Source organism: Armigeres subalbatus, chromosome 1 (assembly GCF_024139115.2).
Source record: "Armigeres subalbatus isolate Guangzhou_Male chromosome 1, GZ_Asu_2, whole genome shotgun sequence".
Classification (NCBI taxonomy): domain Eukaryota; kingdom Metazoa; phylum Arthropoda; class Insecta; order Diptera; family Culicidae; genus Armigeres; species Armigeres subalbatus.
In genome coordinates, this window is record NC_085139.1 from 169,320,665 (window position 1) to 169,332,685 (window position 12,021).

General features: G+C 42.0%; 1 protein-coding gene across 1 annotated transcript; it reads left to right on the forward strand.

The window, feature by feature from the left end:
* The first annotated feature begins 342 nt into the window (after window positions 1-342).
* LOC134206745 (uncharacterized protein K02A2.6-like) lies at window positions 343-11,323 on the forward strand. Its single transcript, XM_062682474.1, has 2 exons — window positions 343-457; window positions 9,909-11,323. The coding sequence occupies exons 1-2, from the start codon at window positions 343-345 to the stop codon at window positions 11,321-11,323; spliced, it is 1,530 nt and encodes a 509-aa protein (XP_062538458.1).
* The last annotated feature ends 698 nt before the right edge of the window (window positions 11,324-12,021 follow it).

Genomic DNA, 12,021 nt, shown 5'->3' on the forward strand with positions numbered 1-12,021 from the left:
GCACCTGGGCGGCTTCGGACATTTTGAAGTTGGATGGCGGAAATTGAAGCAATTCTCACACAGTCGCTGATCCCTGATGTAAGTCAGCCGGTTGCCAACCCGCATCTTCAAGAACTTACGACAATAGTACAGGAAATGCCGCTCGTTGCACAGGTAGCACTGTGGTGGCACGATTCTGTTGACTGCTATTCTTTTCTCCAGGAGGAACAGCTCGTTTTTGTCGATGACTAACTTTACTGTTTGGGGGAATGCTGAAACTTCTTTCTCGTTCTTCAGCAAAAGGTCGAGTAAAACACCGTTAACTTTCGCCATTGAATTCGCTTGATCCGAGAGCGTCAAAGCATGGAAAGATGGCGATTTTTGGATCTCGCCACGATAGCGTTTCACAACGGTTTTGCTCGCTTGCATCCACAGTATTTCGTCGTTCGCGAGAGGAGCACTGGTTTCCAGAAAAGAGGTAACGTCACCAATCCTTTCAACAACGGGAAGCACATCTTCCTAAAAATATTCGTCGGCCATTTCGGGATGCCTTTCTGAAACTCGCGACGCAGAATGCGATAGACAATATTGCGAACGCGTCTTTTCGCACCGACACAAAACTGTTGAATAATGGTGCCGCAATGATTGTCATTCGCTTTCCACTGTTCTTTTCAACACATGTATGTAGTGGTTACTGAACGTTAGCAGCTCATCACCGTCACCACTACTTAAGCGCAGTTCACTTAACTTTTGCTCACTCACACATTTAATTGGAGGCTAACGATATTATATGCACAGTGAGTAGAATTCAGAATCTAAGTCGTCACTATTATGCCCAAATTGTTTGTTTCATTGTACGTGTTCAGTTTATTGACCTCCTTTGCTGCACTTTTTCTCAATACTAGAGATAGGAATGTGATGTGATAAAGATTCGCACAGAATTTGTTCGAAAGGTTTTTGATGATAGTCAATTATAGACGTTTTGCTTTTCGTTTTCGCTACATTGTATTCAACGACAATTCAACATTCAACTTCGATAGCGTAATGGCGTAAATGAAACATCACATTTCGTAGCCTTTCGCCAAACTATTCCACACCTAAAGTTTTTTGCAGCGATATCGACACAGTTTTTAGCACATTGATCCGGTTCGAAGGACCATTTTATGTTTGCCTTTTATGGTGGGCTTCAGACACAGGATGTTTTCACTAAAGATTAACTGATTTATTTGGCACTAATCGAACACGGTTTATTACATTCTGTTGCAGTACAATTTCCGTAAGAGCGAGTGGATTCACGAGTAATGGTTAATATCAACTGTCGTGATTTACTGAAAATTTGGTCTTGTATAATCAGTTAAGGGTTTTTGTAATAGCAAAAGGCAATAATTGTTATACAACAATCAATCTAAATACATTGTTTGACAAATATGAAGTATATCACATTGTAAATAGTGTGTGAGTAAATCATCGGGTTACAAAACAACAATAGAGTACCTAATTTCTCTACAGCCAACTCTCACTAATCTGGTCATAATGACTGAAATTGGCGTGAACAGCTGCTATTAATACGAACACCACTGTATTTGTCCAAATTACATATTCGGCCGAACGACCTATTCGAACAAATTACTTGATCGGCCATATGACCTATTGGATCATATGATCTATTCGGATAAATATCCTGTTCGGTCAAAAGACCTATTCGATCAAATGGCCTATTCGACCAAATGGCCTATTCGGTCAAATTACCTGTTCGGCCAAATGACCTGTTCGGCTGTACGACTTATTCGACCAAATGACTTTCGGCCTAATGGTTTGTTTGGCGATTGTATACTATTCCGCCGAAAAATATTTCACGGATTTTTTTTGCGGTACGACATTTTTTTTCTAATTATTCGAAAGACATTTCGCGGATTGCACCTTTTTACCGAATGACATTTCGCGGAATGTACTTTTTTATCGAAAGTCGTTTAACGTAATGTCATTTGGCGGAATTCAATTAGAAAATTAACATTGATATATTCATTGAATTCACCCTATTTGCATGGTGCTAGTGCTTTGTAATTCGGTTTAAATTATTTTGAATTGTGGTTTGTATCAATAAAATAAGGCAATGCTTTCTTTGAATAAACGCATCTGGCCGGTATTAGGCAATGTGAGGAGATATTGCCTTCTTGAAATCGACTGGATTCTGCCCAGTATAAGACGTAAGGATGATTTTTCAAATGGATGCGGCTGCTCGGTATAAGGCGAAAGAGTAGATAATGCCTTCTTCAAAAGAAGGCACCTGCTTGGTATAAGACAAAGGGAAGGGTAATGCATTCTTTAAATGATAGCGTCTGCCCGGCACAAGGTGGAGGGAAGAGATAATGCCTTCCTTAAGTAAACTCGTTTGCTTGGTATAAGGCGCAAGGAAGATTATTTAAATGGATGCGTTTGCGCGGTACAAGGCAAAGAGAGCAGATAAACCCTTTATTAAAGAGGCCCGCCTGCCATGAATAATAAAGGGGTTGTAGGGGAAGGTGGGTAGACTTGATCCACGGGGAGACTTGATCCCCCCTCTGTTTTATCGCGAACTAAACTTGTTCTAGCGTATTTTTTAGATCCTCTAGACAAATGATCTTGTGGTGAGTAATTTTTTGGATTGACAACCTTATTTATTCTGCAGGACGGTTTGTATGTTTTGACCTTCCCAAAAGATTTTTTTATTGGTCACGCAAAATTTGAACAACTTTTCATAACAATGACCAAAGTCTTTCGTTTTTTTTACAACAACAAGCCACAAATATGCTTTATGATCTGTACTGATGAAAATGTCAACATTCCATCAAAGTTTTGGGATATTTGGATTTGAAGTTATTGCCTCAATATGGGGAGACTTGATCCCCCGTTAGTCACCCATACAAAAATTTGGTGAAAAAATTCAAAAAAATATGAATCTTTTCTTAGGCTTCTATTTTTTTGTAGATTCGACGGATTTGATGAAGGGTTGGCATGAAAAATTATTTATTACGTAGATCTCATAGAAAGGGGATCAAGTCTCCCCAAATTTTGAAATTGCATGTGCTGTCAAATTCAATAACAAAAATCGTTCATGTATACGCACAGCAATTCGAAAATTCTGCGTATTTTGAAGGAAAAATATTTCTAAAATCTGAGGGCACCTTTCTAATTTTATCAAAGCAAATTCTTGGAGAGGGATCAATTTCCCCCGAATATTTTAAAAGTCGATTTTTGACAGCACTCCAAAAAATCGATTGTGTAGGGGAGGAGGTTCGGTTGTGGGCACCGTTCGGTTATGGGCACTCGTATGTATCTTTTGACAGATAAGAGATGCTGTCATTCTGACAACCGTCATTTGTTTGCTATAATAGCATTTGTGCTCAATATCAAACCGGATGGGCATCTCTACTTTGAACTAGAAACAAATAAATTTTTCGTACAAGAAAACAACACGAAATTTTTTTTGGCCTTTTCAAAGTGTCATAAATTAAAGGATTTAATTCAAAAAGTGAGTTCTAATGCGTATTTACACAGTAAATTTAATCTATTTTGAGGCCCAATGTCGATTGCCATCAAAATTTTAGCGCGAATTTTTTTTTCTTCTCGTTCCAAAAAGGCTGCGAAATTCGGTTGTGGGCACCTTTATTGGTTCAGTTATGGGCACCCTCATTTTATTGATAAATCATTCAATATCGTTTTACTTGTCCCTTAACTTGTCTTTAATAACGTTTTAAGGCAGTTTTTATAATTAGTTTGACATAATTGTTCGAAATAATGAGTTTATTTAATATTTTTGTTCTTTGGGCATGTCTAGTCATTATACACACACTTTTTGGAACAAAGCGTTGACCGATTTGCTTGCAACAAGTTGCATTCGACGGGGAATGCTTTCCCATTGTTTCCTATTTAAAATTGGTCAGATTGGACTATGGGATCAAAATTTATGGCTAAAATATTATTTTTTGAAATGAACGAGAAAGGCACTATTGCCGCTAGGGTGATTAATCAGGAATTTTTTGACTGTGATGCATACCAATAAAACGTAAATCAATGAAAAATTAAAACCCATTTACCTAAAGTGCTATTTAGACCTATCTTATGTGATTTTTTCAACATCCTCCTTAATGCACCGAGGGAGGCATCATCACCGCTAGGTGAATTAGGAAAAAAAAAATTTTTAGCGTCTCCTGGCTTTTAGAATGAATAAACTATTCCTTGTCTTTAAATCTGGGTGGTTTTTATTCATGCTTCTTTATTTTTAGCTAAGTTTTCAAGGGTGCCCACAACCGAACCACGAAATGAAAATGTCAAAAAATGTCAAATTTTCTAAATTGTCAATATTTTTTTCTAAATCGATGAAATCATACTAATTTCTTTGCTAGTAGTAAGGTTATAAGTTTAGCTTTCGATTGCTATGCAAATGTCGACATAAGATCAACCAGGGCCAAAGTTATGGACCAAACACAAAAGAGTGCCCACAACCGAACCTCCTCCCCTATATTTCATAAATATTTTCCTTCTCAAACACATGTTGTATTTTTTTATTTTCCGTGACCCAATGCTAGATCTTGTATGTTTCCCGAAAATAAACACATTTTGATTATTATCGGAATTCGATGAATTCAACTAAACTTTCAACGGCCTTTCAACAGTTAGGTCTAATATAACATATCTGAAGCACTTAAAACACAAATAAACATTTCAATGTATCTCAGAAGTAAAGTAATTGACATTGATGACAGCCTGCGGATAAGCGCATATTTCTTTTAAAACGAGAAAAACATTTATTGACTTCCAAAGTTTTGACGAACTATTCAGCTGTAGTTGTGTAAAACTTAGAGTGTGTAATACATGTTTTGCAATTAAATTCTTCAAATTCACCTTCTTGCTGTTTTTTGTACAATTGGTAAATGAATTTATTTCCTCTACTGCTGTCTCCAGCACTGTTTACAAATAAAAAATCAAAACATTCAAAAAAATCGACAAATTCTTTGATTTCTTTACATTTCTGCCTCAATGGCACACCAAATGTTAGTAAAGTCTATTAAAGAGGAACATGAAACTAAAGTTTTTTTTTAAATGCTGGGACTCGTTATATTGAATGTCTTCACACTTAATTTTTTTTACCGGGATTTCAGCAATTTGTTCAACTTTTACCGAGATTCGCACAGCCGAGCAAACGTGTTTTTCGCTGAGATATCTGTGAAAGTTGCTGAAAGTCAGCAATTAATGTGCCAAATTTCATTTTTATCGGGATATCAGTTTTTTTTTATTTTGCCGGGAACACGGCTGTGCGGATTTTGCCGAGCTGCAGAAATGAAAACTGAGTGTGTTCAACCCACCATCGATTGAAAATCAGTGTCAATGCTTCGAATTGGTATTTAGCTCACTGCAACCACCACCGGATGGGATGGGGACCTTTATGAAGGTATAACACAGAATGATCAAATATTTGCCACAAATAAGAGAATGATGTTCTTATTTTTAACATGTATAATCCATTAAGTAAAAAATGATGAAAATGTATCACATGAGATTGAAGCAGCTCGTAGAAAAAGATTGGCCAAAATATACGTTATTTATGCATATTGAATAATGCACATGCAGTCTGCATTGAACAGTTAGAACAGCAATTTGACATCCAACCCTTACTCTCGCCACGTTGGACCGGACGGAACCCGAAACCAACATCACTATCAACAAGGGTTCTAATATTCATAAAATATCTAAAATCTCACATGTTTTACGTGCCGACACCAGAGGTGAACAAGTATTCAGGGGTCAGAATAGGTCACTATACTCAGCAGCCTGAAGGTCGAATAGCATAGCCATTCAATAAAGTGTCATATTCCTAATTTAGTTTTCTTGTTCTTGGGTGCATTAAATCTGTTTTATATCCATTCTGAAAAACAATGGTCCACTCCCACCCCCATTTGACCCATTGTCACCCCAATGATAATCGAAAAGATTTACATTCCAAAAAGCTGACCAGTAGTACAAAAATCCAGAATCATCTCATCCCTGGCGAGCACCAGCGGGTGGACAGCTTCAAAGCAGAAAGGTCTCACGTTAAAAGTGTGCTTTCCGCATTAATGAGATTTATTAAACATTCCTTTTGCCGTTGTTTGCCAGTCATTCGTATATCGGGCCTCCCGGAGCCTAGACCACAGCACACGCTTCGCTATCGATCATGTTCCCCGGGCGAAATCATTGGGTCCCACACCGTACGGCATTACGGTGCAGAAAAAAATATCGAAAATATTTTGATCGGTTCCACGCCTTTTCTGCCGAGCCATCTCCTTTGAATACTGTACACATTCATCCCACACCGCAGGAGCTGGCTGGACCCAATGAAGATGCTGGGAATGGGTCATCTCCAGTGTTTCCCGCGCCCGAGCTGGCCGCCATCCGAAACGGATTGCGATGATTCGACGAAACCGAAACGACTTAATCGAATTCGAGACGTGTATTCCGTCCGTAAACTTTTGAGGCCCATGCGAAATCTAAATGAGTTGTGAATTGGTCCGTAAAGGTTATTTTTCGGTTTTGGGCTTTATGGGATGGCGCAGATTTGTTAAATGCGCAAATCATAGGAACATTTTGCGTTATATAGCATTAAAAAGACAATGGAAGGTATATCTTCATGGAGTGTTATCAACATGCAATGACGGAAAACATAAGTAATATAAGATCTGCGCCTAAAACAAAAAATGCTTCAAGAGGAATAGAACATTAGTTTCAGGGCTAGAAGCCGATTGCATAATTATTAAAAACGAGGCATCTTTTTAAATGTTATTGCTAAATAAAGCATCTGTAGTTGAAATGTGATTTATCCAAAATTGTAAAACAGTGGAACAGAAATCGGCTAGAGACTGCCGTTAGTGGCTAGAGACTGCCGTGACTGGAAAAGTCCAAGATTATTTGGTCATAAAATAAGGGTTTCCCCGACCCCAGCGCTTATGAATTTTCTTTAACTTTGCAATCTTTTGTGTCCATATCAAATGATATCGACAATGTGATGTTTTATGTACCAAGAATGTTTTTAGTGGCAGACGGTGAAAAAGGTGAAAAGGGATTAATAAATGTCCATCATCACAAGCGTATGAAAAAGCATGGTGCATTGGTGCAACAATAACTAATTCAATCATTTGTTTACGAAACTGCAAATATCCAGTTTACACAGTTCCGGCACACCAAATGGTGGGTAATACTTACCATTGGTACTGATGGAAAAAATATAGCCCCCTCTCGTGGTCCATTGCCTCTTACTAAGCAACTCCTATCCCTACTTCCTCATGGGAAGATCGAGTAACCAACCATGGTGGGAACTATCGTCAAATGCTGACATGGAATGGCGGGGAGGTTTTCTAATCCCTGGAGTTGCAAATCTGATCGAGCGTCTGTTCTTCATGTTAGGAGCGGCTCACAACAGCGTCTGTTCCCATGTCAGGGGCGGCTGATCATCGTCCGAGTGCCAGCGAGGGACTCTAAGCAAAATTGTGCACCAAATAATTTTCTGTCGCCGGGTTTCGCCCAAACGACTCTTCTCCTTTCAATAATTTGATTTTACCGGAAAATCCATCAGAAGTTCACGGAAAATTCTTCAGAAATTGCGCAAATATTTTTTTAAACTCACTATGGAAAATCCCTTGGAGACCTTTTTTAACGCGTGAAATTGTAGATCAGTGGCGTGGCAGATACTTTTTTTGAAGATATTTAACAGAACTTGAATATCCTTATTAAGTGAATGGTTTTATCTTGATCAATTGTACGGATGATTTCCGCAAAATCTCACGCAAACCTTATTTGTTATTGGTAAGCTTTAAGCTACAAAATAATTTTATTAGTGTTCGTCGCAAAAACTTTCTACTTTTCAAATCTCACCATTTTTGCTGAATCTTTCGATCCGCAAGATGGTGCAACGTACCCTGAACTTCTCTTTACCCTCACCATAGCGTTAATTTAATGTTTTTATCCCGACCAGACGGTGGACGTCGGACGTTCTTGTCTTGGGACGGGTGTTGATGATCATCCTCCGGAATTTGTTTTAGACCCGTTGAAGTTTGAGGTGATGAGTATTAGCGCAGCTCTCCCAGGCCGGCATGCCGTATTGGATCACAGAGATTCCGAATGCGGATGACTTTTGACTTCCAGGACGAGGGTAAGTAGCTTAGATGGAGATACTGATTAAAGATCAGCGAAAGGTGCTCAAAGGATGGAGCTCTCATGTGTTTGAGTTCGAGATTCACACAATGCTGTTGAAGCCTGGGTCCTTCATGTTCTTTGATGATTTGATATAGGCCGTTAATTCGCCAACTAAGGTCTCCAACTCCTCCGAGAAGTCGTTGAGAACCAAAAGGATGTTGTTAGCATGCTCGTTGATGGCTGCTTCGTGTGGACTGACAATGTTCTGCCTAAGATTGTGTGAGCTGACGAAGGAGGACCTATTTCAGCGACCGTCTCCGCAGAAGTAAACAAGCGATCCTTAGAGCTATTATTGACCACTGGGATCAAAGGTGGAATGGACCGAGGGTTGTATTTTAGTATTTCGGTCATTTTCCAGAACGGTTTTGCACAATCTGGAAGAACGCGGATCTTATTGGAGAAATTACTATTCCTGAGATCCATCATTTAGACATTGATAATTTTTGTGATTCTATTGCAGCGTGCCTTAAGCTCAGGTAGTCCAGTACGCTGAAACTGCCTGCGAGTGACATTCCGCAATCGAATCAAATCTTTGGTGAGTGTATCGATGGTTAGGGTGTTGCTTACCTGCCGAGCCGTCGGTACATGTTGTTCTCGGGCCACCGAGATCGCCTCCTCGATGGAACGCAGCTGTCGATCAATTGCTTCAGGCGTTACCGGCCGCGCTTCGTAGTTGACATTGGCGTCCACTAACCTTTGGAAGCACAACGGGGAGCCGGGGTTACTGGAAAGTTCACCACGTTGAGAGCAGGAACACGGTTCATCTTTGGCAGGGTCCTGGTGGAAGCCTTCTTTCGGATTTCCAAAAACGCCGCCCGCTTTGGACAGTCCTTGGCTATAGCCCGATGTTTGTCGCCGCAGTTAGCGCACTTGGGATCGATCACTTCCATCTTGTCGCACTATTCAGTTGGATGGAGTTCGCCACACTTGTTGCTGCGCGGCTTCATGCGGTATTTCTTTGTGCCGTGCCCGAAGTTGAAGCAGTTTGTGCACTGGCCGATATCGCTCCCAATCAACACCGGTGTAATTTATAACGCCGACCAGCTTCAGGTCCTTCCACGTGGTGGAACCGTGCTCCAGACGAGCTAGCTGGCTTTAGGCCGCAGCTCTCGAGTTCCGCAATGAGATCTTCTTTCTTGTCGAGGAGCCCTCGCAGCAAAGCCTTGAGCGGCTTCGTGCCGGGGTAGTCATGAGTGTAGTAAGCATATGCTGTATTTCGAAAAATTTCGTTTCAGGTGGTTCGAAACGAAATTCCGCGGTTTTTCTCGGAACTTGTTCACAGCGAAATCTGATTTCTTGATTTCCGAAATCACTTTCACGCCCTCACTGCAGAGCCGAAAAGTACATTTCAGCCCCTTGGCAATCAGCTGGCGAATTTTCGGGCGCAAATCCGGCGGATCCCTTTCACAAATACGGGCGGGCACTTCACCTTCCGCTCCAGTTGCATCTACGGCAGCTGCTTCTTTCTCTTTTCCTGTGGATTGCCGGTGTCATCAAGCGGCAACGATGAGAACACGTTGCTCTGCAAAAGCTGCTTTGAGGGGTTACCCGCGCCTCTGACTGACAATGGTGCTTCAGGAGAAGCGGAGCGGTTGATGGTGCAACGATAAATGTTTCTGCAGTTATTGATATAAGGTATCAAATCCACTGAAAGCGTATCATATGTCATGGACTATCTGTAGGAACAAGCCACGAACATAGTAGTCAATGATTACCACCAGTCGCGACCAAGCTCAATGGGTGCCGGTATTTCAGCGTCATCGACCTGAGTGACGCCTATCTTCAAGTGGAAGTTGACGACGACTCGAAGCAGCTGCTCACAATCAACACGCATCAAGGTCTCTTCCGCTTCAACCGGCTCGCACCAGGAGTAAAATCCGCTCCCGGTGCCTTCCAGCAGTTGATGAACAGCATGGTTGCCGATCTCGAAGGAGTGGACACGTTTCTGGACGACATCTTCGTGGCCAGCAAAACCGAAGAGGAGCACCACAAGATGCTCAACGCACTGTTTCAACGCCTTCAAGCTTACGGTTTCGTTCTGAGGGAAGAAAAGTGCAACATTCTGCAGCCGGAGGTAAAGTATTTGGCGCACATCGTAGACGAGAACGGTCTCCGTCCAGACCCATCCAAGGTGGAAGCCATTGTCAAGATGCCACCGCCCAAAGATGTCACAACTCTACGCTCGTTCCTTGGTGAAGTGAATTTCTACGCGAGGTTTGTCCCGGAGATGCACCAATTGCGGCTGCTACTCGACGCACTACTGAAGAAGGATGCCAAATTCGTTTGGAACAGCGAGTGCCAGAAATCGTTCAGGCGCTTCAAGGAAGTACTCCAGTCGGATTTGCTTCTGACACACTACGATCCATCACTAGACATCATAGTTGCTGCCGACGCCTCGCAGTCCGGAATCGGTGCCTGCCTTCTACACAGGTTCCCCGATGGCTCACTCAAAGCTGTTGCACACGCTTCCCGCTCACTCACCCCCGCGGAGGCAAATTACGGACAGATCGAGAAGGAAGGTCTTGCACTGGTGTTTGCCGTAACGAAATTCCATCGGATGCTGCTCGGACGCAAGTTCACCCTCCAGACGGATCATCAGCCACTCCTGCGTATATTCGGACAGAAGAAGGGTATTCCGGTTCGCACGACCAACCGCCTTCAACGTTGGGCCCTGACGCTTCTGTGCTACAACTTCGACATCGAGTACGTGTCCACCACGCAGTTTGGATATGCCGACGTACTGTCCCGCCTCATCAACGGTTACGTCAAACCAGAGGAGGACTTCATCATCGCATCGATTCAACTGGAAGACGACATCGAGATTCCACTCCAGGAAGCCATCAGTTCGCTGCCAGTTACGTTCAAATCGGTGCGCGGCGCTACTCTCCAGTGCCCGGTTCTCCAACAAGTGATCCAGTACAACCAGCGTGGATGGCCCTCCAAAATCGATGACATCGCTAACCCTGAAGTTCACCCTTTCTTCGCTCATCGAGACGCACTATCGGTAGTGAAGGGGTGCGTCATGATGTCCAACCGTTTGGTGATTCCGGACAGTTTTCGGCAGCGGATTCTCAAGCAACTCCACCGAGGACATCCGGGAATGGAGCGGATGAAAGCTATCGCACGTATTTTGTGAAGAGATGTGAAAGCTGTGTCACACATTCGAAGACACCGTCTAAGGTTCCGCTACAGTCGTGGCCACTCGCTCAATCTCCCTGGGAGCGTATCCACATCGACTTCGCCGGCCCAATCAACGGTCTGCACTTCCTCATAGTGGTGGACGCCTTCACCAAGTGGCCGGAAATTCGCATCGTTCGATCCCCGACTAAGCATATGCGGTATTTCGAAAAATTTCGTTTTAGGTGGTTCGAAACGAAATTCCGCGGAATTCCGCGGAATTTGAGCATGGCGAAATCTGATTTTTTGATTTCGTTTCATTTCGTAAAATTTCAAAAATTTCGCTAGAAAAAAACTAGCTTCTAACGAAATTTAGCGGAATTCCGCGGAATTTCGAAACAAATTTAAACTTAAACCATACTTCATATTATCAAAATTTTTGGCTGCGCCGCTGAACAAAATCATTAAGTTGTTTCCAAAACTTCTGGTTATACATTTTGTTCTATTAACGCTTACTGCATAACCCAAGCAACCAAAAGTTCGTCATTGCATAATAAAATCCCCTTTGAAGTTTCTAAGAGTTCATATAAAGTTCCGACAGCACCTTCTAGCTGATAATAAGGCTTGAAGCTGCTTCTGGCTCCCAACAGTTCCAATGTGAACTTTAAGCAACTTCAAGCTCCAAAGAAGTTCTAAAGGTACTCTCTAGGAAGTAGA